Below are 12680 nucleotides of genomic sequence, written 5' to 3'. Positions count from 1 at the left end.
TATGTAATTAATTAGATTTTTTTAAATCAATTGACAGCCCTAAAAAAAACATAATCAATCTAAAATGAAATGTGAATAAAATAAATGGAAGCAAGTCGTGAGGTGAGCCCGGGCTGATCATGTGACCAGCGCGCCTGACGTCATTGCATGATCACAACATGGCGCTGCGCTCTTGCTGCCGACAGCTGGCTGCACAGGTTGCTCGTTTAAAGCATTGTGCAAATGACTGTACGAGAAATGCATCCGGTTCCAGTTTATCTTTTGCACTAATCAAATCTCTGCGTGAGTCGGCTGGTGTGTGTGTGCAGTCGAGCCGCTGGCACAGAAGGTCATGGCATCTGGGGGTCAGATCTGAAAGCACCAATGAGAAGCATCATTCGGACACGGCAGGGTTCAGCAGGACTCTCGCGTGGGCTGTCATGGGTGAGTTGACATGCAGATTATTTGTGAAGAGAAAAATTTGACAACTGCAATTTGACACATGGTGTAACATACGTGATGCTGTCATAACAGTGTTTCTATGGCAAGCCGTTCTGGCTTTTATTCATTTACAGGATATGACTATTTGATATCAGTAATTGAATTGCTACTTGTGATTATGTTAATTTCTAATATCATGAATGTGAATTATTGTTACAAGTAAGAAACACAGGTGCCACGTCAAGACAGTTTGAGTTACATTGGCTTTCTAGTCTGAGACCACAACTAAAATGTGAAAACTGAGGGACAAAGAAAATACTACGAGTTATTTACGTTCAAATTATAGCTCATAATGTTATGCTGATAATATAAATTGTGATTAAATAATTTGTTACAAATTTTAAACAATACTAGTCGTAAATTTGCAGACTTTGATATTAAATAATATTAGACACACTACACAATTTTCTGGTAAATATGGATTCTGAATGGCTCTGACTTTTGGTAATTAACATTGTTGACATGCAGATTCTTTGTGAAGAGAAAAATTTGACATCTGCATTTGACACATGGTGTAACATACGTGATGCTGTCATAACTGTGTTTCTATGGCAAGCCGTTTTGACTTTTATTCATTCACAGGATATGACTACTTGATAACAACAATTTAATTGCTACTAATGACAATGTTAATTTCGAATATCATGAATGTGATTGATTGTTACTAGTAAGAAAGCTATTTAGATCTCTGAAATGATATTGATATCAGGAATTGAATTTGAATTGCAGCCTGTGGTGACATTTGAATAGTGAAAATATAATTGTTGATATCAAGAATTAATATCCTGTGAATGAATAACAGTCAAAACGACTTGCCATATGATACTAGTAAGAAAGCCATTTTAGATATCTGAAATTATATTAATATTCAGGAATTGAATTATTCATATCAACAATTTAATTTGAATGGCAGCCTTTGGTGACATTTCACTAGTTAGAATACAATGACTGATATAAATTGTTTGTTTTTACTAATTGAAATTCAATTGTTGATATCAAGAATTCATATCATGTGAATTAATAAAAGTCATATCGGCTTGCCAAAGTGTTTCACGATATTTACGTGACGTACAGTATAAAACACCTTGACCCAGGATGACCTCTGTATAATGAATCAAATACTCTAACGCTGTGATTTTCTTTCGCATCAGCATTTTCACTTTTTGGAAACTCTGACGAGAGGACTGAGGAACAAAAACTTGAGGATGAACTTATTCTGCTCTTGAAGAAAGCCAAGGTATACTGTGATGCTTTATTGTGTTCTCTTTACAGACACACACGTGTCACATCCCATTCTTTACATTATTGTCAAGAATTGACAATAATGTAAAATGTGTACCTTGAATGCAATGTAAGTCGCTTTGGATAAAAGCGTCTGCCAAATGCATAAATGTAAATGTAAATGTACATCCCAACAGTTTGAGCTACATTGGCTTTATCCAAGCGTAGTCTGAGACCACAACAAAAATGTAAAAACTGAGGGACAAAGAAAATATTACAACTTATTTACGTTCAAATTATAGCTTGTAATGTTATGCTGATAATATAAATTGTGATTGAATAATTTGTAACAAATTTTAAACAATACTAGTCATACACTTGCCGACTTTGTAAATAGTACTTGTATAAATACTTTGTAAATATTATTGTATAGACACTATAAAATTGTCTGGTAATATGTCCTCTAAAATCTGCAGACTGGCTCTGACTTTTGGTACTTAGCATTGCCTTGTCTACAGTCATGACCATAAGTTTTGGCAGTGACAAATTTTGTGTTTTGCAACATTTGCTTCTTCACTTGTGGTGATGATTTGAATTGTTTCTTGATGAGTGTGAAGATTAATTAGGTACATTTTAAATAATTGCAAAAAGCTTAATGGACAAAAAAAAAAATTAACCAAATTTCACAGTTTTTTGGCCCTGGCTCAAAATGACCAGCTAACATCTTTTCAGTAATCATATAATCTTTACATGGGAAAATGTGAACCAGTGCTAGTCAAAATCACTCTGACTGTATTATAAGAACACACTGATTGCTATGAAAGGAAGAAAGCACTTCCAGTCATTGTGTTCTTGTATTAGCAATGGTTTCCTCCAATGAAAGACGTGCAGCCATCATCGCTTTCATCAAAATGGCCTCATATGCAAAGAATATTACACCAATAAGAACCATTTACCGGACCATCATGACCTTCAACAGGAGAGGTTCAGCTGCAGAGAAGAAGGTTTCAGGATGTCTCAAAGTGTCCAGCAAGCAGCGGGGCCGTCTCCCTCTGAGTCAGCTACGGAGTCGTCTCAATATTGACTTTTTGGCTCAGTATTGGCACAGGCTGGTGCGAGTGCATCTACAGCACAGGGAGACCAAGACTTTGGACTACGGCCAGATGTCAAGAAGGGCATCAAAGTCACTTCTCTACAAGAAAAACATCAATAACTGAAATTCTGCAGGAAGTAGTAGTAGTTGTTTTCTCTGATGAAGCCCCCTTCAGATCCGGAAATCTGACTGTCCAGAAGAAAAGATGAACGCTACCACGAGACCTGTGTCGTGCCAGCAGTGAAGCATCCTGAGACATCCATGTGTGGTTGCTGTTCATCCATCATCTGCTCAAAATCACTGCCAGGAATAAAGAACGGTTACAAAACATCCTGCAAGAGAAACTTCTCCCAACGATCCAGGAGCAATTTTGCGATGATCTGTGCATTTTTCCAGCATGATGGAGCACCGTGTCACAAGGCAAGAGGGATAGTGAAGTGACTCAGAGATCATTACATTGAAAATGTAATTATCAATTACATTGATCATTACAACTCTTCGGATCTTTATCCCACAGAGAACTTGTGTTCAGTCCTCGAAAAACGAGCGGGCAAGCAGAAATCCACAAATCGTGATGAGCAATAAGGCGAGAATGGATCTGTCAGGATTTGCCTCAGAAGCCGATATCCAGCATGGCAGAGCGAATTGCTGAGCCTATAAAGAAGAACGGTCAAATGTAAAATGTATGTCACTGCCAAAACCTTTGGCCACGGCTGTAGACTTTAAACCGGGAGCAAGAATCTTGGCAAATATTGTGTAGCATATTCCAACCTTTAATATAATTTCATAATATTAATATTAAGTCCATAATATTAATTTTTGAAGACTGAATGTTACTTAACCTCCTTCACAGTACAGCATGATGACTGGGGAACTGGACGCTGCTAATGGTTTCTTACACAAAGCTGTCAGACTGGCACATCAGATGCACAGTAATGATGCCATTATATATACGTACAGCCTGGTATGTTTTTTGTTGTTGTTGTTGTTGTTGTTGTCCTTTGTCTTGTCCTCCTTTTTCACCTTGGTTCAAGGCCGTAACCATGTCTTAGACTTTTTGCGTGGGGAAGGGGGGGTTGGTGGGTATTAGTCTTATTGGTTTATTTAAAGGTCTTAAATTATTAAAGTTAATAGGGATTTAAGGAGTTGATGAAAAAGAAATACGAATGGTAAACGTGTGAAGTAAACATACCTTTTTTTCTTTTCTTTTTAAATGCAAAAAAATCACTATTTTCCTGATATGTAAACATGCAAAATGTCTCTTTTCACCTCAAATTCAGTTATGATTTACATAAATAATGTCATATTTTCAATTAAAAATTGTGAAATTTTGCATCACTTGATATAACTGTTGGTGGCTGAACAGTTGTCTAACAGTTGTGAAATATTAAATACTTAGCCACTTGCATCTTACGGCGCACTCTCACTATTGTTGGACAATTTGGCCATTTCTAATTATTTGGTGGGACTTGTCCCTCAATGTCTAAGGTGGTTACGGCCCTGCCTAGATCAGTCCATTTTTGTCCTGGAGTTCTCCTTGTTAAACAATATATTACATAAAGTGAGTGAAGATAAAATGAGAGCATAATTTAGTTTAATGTTCCTCTCTTTTCACAGATGGCGAATCTTGCCTTTGTCCAAGGTCAGCTGGATAATGTGAGTACGGTTGAGGAGATCTGACTCAGTGCTGTACATTAGTGTGTACATCTGTGGTGAGCGTCTGTTGTTCTTTTTTGCAGGCTGAGAAGCTGTTTAAAGCAGCCATGAGCTTCATGCTGTCAGGGGGAATGCCACAGGTAAAACACTCAGTGATGGAAGTACTTGTATGCATGGGCTTCAAAAGCAAATAAAAAGTGGGTGGGTCCCAGTAGCGGCTGTGGCATTTTTGTAGATGTGATTTCCTGCATTATGGTGCGTTTGATGCCATATCCCTTGACGATACTAATAAAAGACCTCAAACTAGTCAATACCAATAATCTAAAAAAAAGACAATATTATTTTAACTGCCGTGGAAATCAACAGTTTCACAGGTAATGATAATGAACAAGGGGCATGTTAATAATGCTCCATGTCCAGATAGAAAAAGAGCCGTTTACTAAACGATTGATTGGGCCAGACTAATTGACAGAAATCACTGAAGTATTTACCGTGGCTATAGAGTAGGGGTAAGATGTGTCATCTAGTTTTGATGCAAATCAATCAGAGGTTTGAATCCGCCTTTTGCCACACTCTCTCTACTCCCTTTTCCCATCACATATCAGATCGGAAAGGCATTTATTTTCAATAAAAATGGAGAACATATTAGAAAAGGGGAAATAAAGCATTTAACATGTTTCTCGGTTAAGGGTAGGTATATAGACGGGCTGAATTAGAGACGATAAAACTGAGTGGGTCCAATATCATTGGTCTTAAAAAGTGGGTGGATTCCAATGCCCATGCTTGTATGTACTTTTGAATGCATGGCTCTTTACGGATTCGTTCATTTTATGAACATTTGCTGACTAATTATCCTATATAAACAAATCAGACTCAATGAGAAATGCAATCAGCCTCAGTAACCGCCTTTACTTGTCTTTTTTTATCTCAAAAGGATGACAACGCAGTGATTGAGATGTCGCTGAAGCTGGCCAGCATATACGCCACTCAAAACAAGTGAGTTCTGAAAGCAACACTCGAGGAAAACACTCGAGTCAGTTGACCCGTTAACCTGTTCAGTAACTCATACTTTTCATTTCCAGGAACGAGTTGGCCGAGCATGGCTTCGAGTTCTGCACAGATTCTCTAGAGGCCAAGATTGAGAAACAGAAGGACCTTCTTCCAGAAAGCCTGTCAGGTGTGTTCTGTTTACTTCCAGGTTATTTGTGTTTTATTTGATCTCTTACTAAATGTTTGCTTCAAATAGATGAGGAGCGCAAAGACACCAGGCTGCTGCTCGGTCTCAGTCTGGATGCGAGGGCACGTTATTTGGCTGCGAATCATCGTTTCACAGGGGCTTGCAGGGATTACCGAAACGCACTGCAGATCTGCCAGGAGGAGCAGGGAGAGTCCCACCCACAGGTGAGGTGCCCTTTGTTGGACTTTACACTGGATTGCAAGTATAAACATGTATCCTATAACAGGGGTCTCAAACTCGCGGCCCACAGGATGATATTTTGTGGCCCACTACATGACATCAGAGTTTAGTGTTAGTGGGCCGCGCTTGCCACGGTTTCTGCCTCACGTGTGTGTGTGTGTGTGTGTGTGTGTGTGTATGAGAGAGTTAGCTCGGCCCTACCTCATGCAGTATAGTTGGTTGACACCGCGTGATTGACAAGAACAGAGAATGATCTAGCGCTCAGATGGCCAATCAAACAAAGTAGGCAGGGTTTACATTCTCTTTTGGCTCATGCAGCCTTCTCACACACACACACACACAGACGAGCGCGTCAATCTATCGCTTAATGCCGTTGCGGAGAGAGAGACTATTCTTTCCGGTGAAATCACAAAACTAAATGCCCACATACAAATGCACACAAAATGCAGCGTGTCCATGCTCTTAATATACAATCATTAAAGAACATTTTATGAAGAAGAAAACGATATGAGGGCGGATAAGAACTCTGAACATTTGAGACAAATTAGTCAACTACAAGACCACTGAGGAACTCAAATATAAGCAGCAGGTGTGCTTATTTATTCACTTACGCGAAGAATCTCACGACTAATAATATATTTAACGAAAATTAATGCAAATATTGTTTGCAAATAGTCTCAGATAGATATGCCAAAAAAGGCAAGTGCTTCACATAGAAATTATTTAAAATAGTGATAACATGCATAAGAAATAAGAATACCATGTGTAAAAATTAAAATAAAAAGATGTAAAGAGAAATTTTAAAAATAAATCTTATTTTAGATCGCCTATATAAGAAGACAAGTCTATATGATCCAGTCATGTTCAGAAGAAACATTCATGTTGAGGAACTCTTAATGATAAAGATATAGAAGATTGGATCAGTTGTGCTCTTTTTTTTTTTTTTTTTTTTTTTTTTTTTTGCGGCCCAGCCTGACCCAGAGTCTACCTGCAGCGGCCCCCATGTAAATTGAGTTTGAGACCCCTGTCCTACTTTCATACTTATTCTATTTCCAGTCATTTTACAAGATCCTCTGATGGTCTATGTAGTAAGCAGGTGTGAAGTGTACAGGTGTTTGTCCATCAAATGTTATTGTGTAATGTGTTTCAGACGCTGGTTCTAATGAGTGATCTGGCGACCGTGTTGGACCTGCAGGGGAAGCACGATGAGGCTTTGGCTTATGTGAAGAAGGCCGTTGAGCTTGGACAGGCAGCGGGTCACCCTGATCAACATGTGCTGCTTGGGAATATGGCAGGAATTCTGATGCACAAAGGTTCAGCTGCTCGCTTTAGTTACACTGACATTTGCCATTTTAAATTGTTTTAACACACACACGTGCACACACACACACACACATACACACACACGCGTCTGGTTAACTATCTTTGTAGGAACTCTCCATAGTAGTAATGTTTTTTATACTGTACAAGCTGTATATTCTCTCCCCTTACACTATCGGTAACTCATTCTGTATGATTTATAAGCTTTTTTCCTCATGGGGAACTCAATTCAGATCTCTATGGTGACACAAGTCTGTGTGCATTCAAGTCCCAACCAGGACAGACACACACACACACACACACACACACACGTACGTTTGTTATTGTGAATTGTGCGGACTTTCCATAGGTGTAATGGTTTTATACTGTACAAACCATATTTTCTATCCCCCTGCCCCTGCCCCTAAACCTACCCATCACACACACACACACACACGCACACACACACACTGCCCCTAAACCTACCCATCACAGGAAACAGTCTGCATTTGTACTTTCTCCAAAAAAATCATCCTGTAAGCTTTGTAAGCATTTTAAAAAGTGGGGACATAGGGAAAAGTCCTCATAAGTCATCCTCTCCTTGTAATACCTGTGTCATACCCATGTCATTATACACATTTGTGTCATGATATGCCACACAAACACACACACAACCATTCAAAAGTTTGGGATAAGGAAGATTTAACTTTTTTTTTAATATACATTATTTTAAATGTGATGTCTGTGATGGCAAAGCATCATTCCTCCAGTCTTCAGTGTCACATGATCCTTCAGAAATCTTTCTAATATGAGGATTTGGTGCTAAAAAAAATTTATATTGAAAAACATGCAATACTGCTTGATATTTTTGTCAAAATCTACACTTGTGTGTATTATTATATGAATTATATTTGTAATGGCAAAAAAATTAACTTTGTTGCTTTACTGAATAAGAGACAAACATCAGGCAATTATCTTAATAAAGGTTTATTTCTTGCAAGAAAGAGCCACAGTCAACACAGTCATCTGTGCCTGCATCGAGTGTGAACTGAAGACATAACAGAAGTCACAATCTCTTATACCCCATTGTCAAAACAATCCCTCTTAGTAGTTTTTCAAACATGGTAAGAGTGTTAAACACAGCACAGAAGTGTCCTGAGACGCATGGCAGAGACGCGTATTAGCTCCTGAATGAATACAAACACACTCTAAATAATCAATATTCTTCATCAGTGATTACAATTGTTTCACATCTATCTATCTATCTATCTATCTATCTATCTATCTATCTATCTATCTATCTATCTATCTATCTATCTATCTATCTATCTATCTATCTATCTATCTATCTATCTATCTATCTATTGTAATGGCAAAAAAATTAACTCTGTTGCTTGGCTGAAAAAGTGACAAACATTAGCCAATTATCTTTATATGAATACAAACACACAATAAATAATCAATATTCTTCAATCAAAATTTTTCTATCACATATTATATAAACTATATTATATAATATGAATTATATTATATTATATAATATTCTCAGGGATGCACAATGTTTAGTGTTGTTTGTCTTTTGTTGACCAGGCGAGTTTGAGGAGTCTGCTAAACTGTATCAGGAAGCCCTGGCTCTGGCACATGCAGCAGGAGATGGAGAGGCTGTTGAGCAGATTCAGGAGGGGCTGAAAGAGTTGGCCAATCGAAGAGACGAGCAAACCAAGAGCAAAGCTGATGAAAAGGCACCCAAAGAATGATCCAAATAAAACACTCCAGGAACTATACTATACTTTAGTAGAGCACAACATTAGGACAGATTTATCAGCTACTTCTAATTCAACATTACACAACATACACTGTCTACTGCCCTTTTTATATTTTACCTCCCATTAGACGTGCTCTTGGACTGTAATGATTTATCTGTAAAGAATCAGGGAAGATGAATGGCGGACTGATGACTGAGTGATATAAGTCAGAAATTCTGTACATCAGGGCAGCTCATCATTGGTCTGTTGATATATTGTGCAATGAAACATGTCTTATTTATTTGATAAACATATGAACAAAGGTTTGTTGTTAATTTTTTTCTTTGTGTTGGTTCTGACACCCTAACGCCAAGAGGATGCTCACTGCAGAGCAAGTGGGCGGAGCTTACGTCTAGCAAAGAGGAGGAGCGAATGTTATTTGGGCCTATTGTGTGATGCTAGAATATCCAACCACACCCACAACTCTATCCCTCCACCCCATTAGACGTCCAGAGAGGTGGAGCTGGATGTCATTTGACTACAGTGAGCACCACTTGCTAAAGCCTGCAGTGCTTTCTTTATCAGTAACATTAGCAAATGCCCTGCAGAGGTCAGTGTATGTTCAGATTTTTTTTAAAGATCCAAGAAACCAAAGTTTTGGAGATCAACCGAAGCGATCACTAAAAGATTTAATTGAGGAGTCAGTCTTTAAACATCAAGATGCAGAAACCTGGAGGATAATTGGTTGCAGCATTTAGAAGCAATACATAAAAAGTAAAACAAATAAAAATTAATACACAAGCCCCTAAATTATGGGTATGCATGTTTGTAAGCTATTAGTTAATAGCGCAATTTTGACCCTAAACTAAATAGTGTTACCATTTTTTCTACAGACCTACCCTCACTGGGGGCTGAGCCCCCCTAAAATAAAAATCCTAGAAACGCCCCTGCCTTAAATATCTAATTTAACTTCTAAATTAGAAAGATTGCAACTGTTTAGCTGACGAGATGGGTTTTAATGAAAATATCAAGTGCTGTTCAAAAAGTTGCCTGTTGCAACTCTAGAAGTTTCTCTGCTATTTTTAGTGCGTCAATTTAAAGGAAAATTAGATTAACTTGGTTACTTAATAACTGGCCTTGGATCCTTTTCACTGTTTAACCCATTAGTCAAATGTTGGTCTTATTCTCTGAGAAGATGCTCTTTTTCTCAATAAAAGAGTTAAATATTCTCTCATTCTACAGGGTAAAAAAAAAAACTTTAAAAGACCCAAATCAGCAGCTCTGTCTGTTCTATTCTGTGCTTCACTAAAGATGTTGTCAAGAAGATATGCTGTCTCATCATGTCACCAATGTAGTGGAATCCACACATGATATTTTAAACCTGTAATTATTAATAGTGGGAACAGCGAGTGCCGTCTTAATAAAGAAGAAGCGCTGCATTTGAGCCGGTGCTCTGAGTGTGGTCTTGTCGTATGCCTGGGTGGTAAAGATGCAGTGGGATCATGAGGCTGAGATCAACCTGACTCAAGTGATTAAGGATCTCATAGAGTGCGGCTCATAAGATAAGAGCAGCTCATATTTTCATTCAAACACAAATCTTAAATCATTATTTGAGGGTGGGGGCATAGGTTGAAAGAATTAGTTTATATTGGCACAGAAATTAATGTTGTGAGTCGTGTTGTGCCTCTAGGCCTGAAATCGTGTTGCTTTTGTGCTGTATTTGACTTTAACCTCCCTTTGGAAAGTGTAATGGGAATTGGAGTAACACATAAATCATACTTTAACATGGACATTTAAAACATTCATCAAATTCTCCAAAGGCTTTTTTGGGGACGCATTGTACTCAAATATTCATTTGTGTATACCTCCTCTCTGACTTTTCTCAATGAGCATTGGTCATTTTGTTTATTCCGGTTTGCAACTAAAATAACTTCTCTTGCTCTCTTGGCAAGCAGTCATGTAAACAGTTTAGCTAGTTAGTCAAGTCTGAGGAGAGGATTTACATGAGCTTTCCATTGTGCTGGGATCACTTTCCTTTCACCACATGATTTCCTGTCCTCTCACGCAAGTATGATAGAATGATTATTATCTGTTTGTGCAGTTCACATGTTAGTCATGAAATCAAAATGAACAATTTAATCAAAATAACTTCCCTTCCCTCTTGCAGCGACATTTCTTCCCTTCACTGATTTTACCTGCGTGATTGCTGGACAACCTGTCACTCACCCCTGGTGGAAAAAAAAACAGCATGCTGGTTAGGGATGTTTTGAAGCATAGCAGCTGGTTTATGCTGATCCTTAGTTGATTATGAATTGGTTCAAAGGGATAGTTCACCCCAAAATGAAAATGTTATGTTTATTACCCACAGGGCATCCAAGATATTAAGATTTTTAACATTAACCTGCATTATACGAGCAACCGTTGGAGTTAAAAATCTTAATTTTTGTTCTACTGAGGAAACAAACACACCTACATGTTGGATGCACTGGGGGTAAGCAGATAAACATCACATTCTCATTTTCATCATGTTCATCAAACCATTGCTGAAAAATGTGCAGTGTGGCCGGGAGCAACATCCTGCTGAATGAGGCCATTTCCAACAGGGAACCAGTCACAATGTTTCACACCGTAAAAATAAATTCAGGTCTCCAGTTGAAAATATTCTAGTGACTGATCACTTTGCATTTTTTTGTTAGCCAAATTAAATTTCTGTACATCGATTCACAGAAATTCAGTTTAGCCAACTGAAAAATGTAGTTTTCAATTGGAGACCAGAATTTTTTTACAGTGTTATGGTATGTGTCAAATTGATGTGTACATGAATGGCTGGACCCTGGGATTCCCAGCAGAACATTCCCTAGATCAGGGGTGTCCAAAGTCGGTCCTGGAGGGCCACTGTCCTGCAGTTTAGCTCCAGCTTGCCTAAACACATCTGCTAAAGTTTCTAGTATGCCTAATGAGACAGTTTATTAGCTGGTACAGGTGTGTTTAATTGGGGTTGAAGCTCAATTCTGCAGGACAGTGGCCCTCTACGAGCAGGATTAGACACCCCTTGCCTAGATCATCACTCCTTCCAATGGCATGTCATTTTCCCACAGTGCATTCTGGTGCCATCACTTCCCACAGACTGTCCATATCAAATAAAAGAAAATGGGACATGTTGAACCAGGTGACCATGTTCTACTGCTCCAAGATCAGTTCCAGCAATCAGTGTCCATTGTAGGGGCTTTCGGCTGTGGACAGGGGTCTGCGGCGCCTGCTACACAACCCCACATGCATTCATTACATTCACTGTGTGACTTGTGCCACAGAGGGTATCCGGTCAGTTTTGTCCGGATAGCCTTCGTTGTCCTTGTGCATCGATGAGCCTTGATCGCTTCGCCCAATGCCCTGTCACTGATTTGTGCGTAAATCGCTGGAATCTCTGACCCAGTCGTCTGACCATAAATATTTGGCCCTGGTTTGGTCAAAGTAGCTCAGGTCTTTATTCTGGCCCATTTTTCCTGCATCCAACATGTTTTCTACAAGATGTTTGCTTAACCGTCTAATCTATCCAGTGTGGCACTGTTAGGAAATAATGGAATCATTGAGTGGTCATAATGTTTTGACTGTACGTCACGATAGGAAAGAAAAGACTAAAAACCTCTATTTCATGCTAACTTAAACATGCAGATATATATGTAAGAGATAGTATTACATAATGATACATCTTAAAGTCCTTTACACAAAATTATGTATCTTATATTGTTTTTTGTTCTTTATTTCTCTA

General features: G+C 38.5%; 1 protein-coding gene across 2 annotated transcripts; it reads left to right on the top strand.

The window, feature by feature from the left end:
* Positions 1-123: 123 nt before the first annotated feature.
* ttc19 (tetratricopeptide repeat domain 19) lies at positions 124-9206 on the top strand. Of its 2 annotated transcripts, XM_067453575.1 has the most exons (10): positions 124-423; positions 1632-1717; positions 3648-3758; positions 4412-4450; positions 4534-4590; positions 5385-5446; positions 5533-5627; positions 5697-5851; positions 7018-7180; positions 8757-9206. In XM_067453575.1, exons 1-10 carry the CDS (start codon positions 159-161, stop codon positions 8921-8923), a joined length of 1200 nt encoding a protein of 399 aa, XP_067309676.1. In that variant the 5' UTR covers positions 124-158; the 3' UTR covers positions 8924-9206. The 2 variants fall into 2 exon arrangements, with proteins under 2 accessions (XP_067309676.1, XP_067309677.1); XM_067453576.1 differs by lacking the exon at positions 124-423 and having other exon boundaries at positions 3653-3758.
* The last annotated feature ends 3474 nt before the right edge of the window (positions 9207-12680 follow it).

The sequence above is a fragment of the Pseudorasbora parva genome, chromosome 9, assembly GCF_024679245.1.
Source record: "Pseudorasbora parva isolate DD20220531a chromosome 9, ASM2467924v1, whole genome shotgun sequence".
NCBI lineage: Eukaryota > Metazoa > Chordata > Actinopteri > Cypriniformes > Gobionidae > Pseudorasbora > Pseudorasbora parva.
This window is presented reverse-complemented; position numbering and strand designations above follow the sequence as displayed.

What these genes read in the sequence shown, in the direction of transcription:
- ttc19 (XM_067453575.1), top strand. Translation starts at nt 159, where the DNA reads ATGGCGCTGCGCTCTTGCTGCCGACAGCTGGCTGCACAGGTTGCTCGT. An exon ending in TCTCGCGTGGGCTGTCATGG is followed by an intron (nt 424 to 1,631) that starts GTGAGTTGACAT and finishes CTTTCGCATCAG; the next exon opens with CATTTTCACTTTTTGGAAAC. An exon ending in ATATACGCCACTCAAAACAA is followed by an intron (nt 5,447 to 5,532) that starts GTGAGTTCTGAA and finishes TTTCATTTCCAG; the next exon opens with GAACGAGTTGGCCGAGCATG.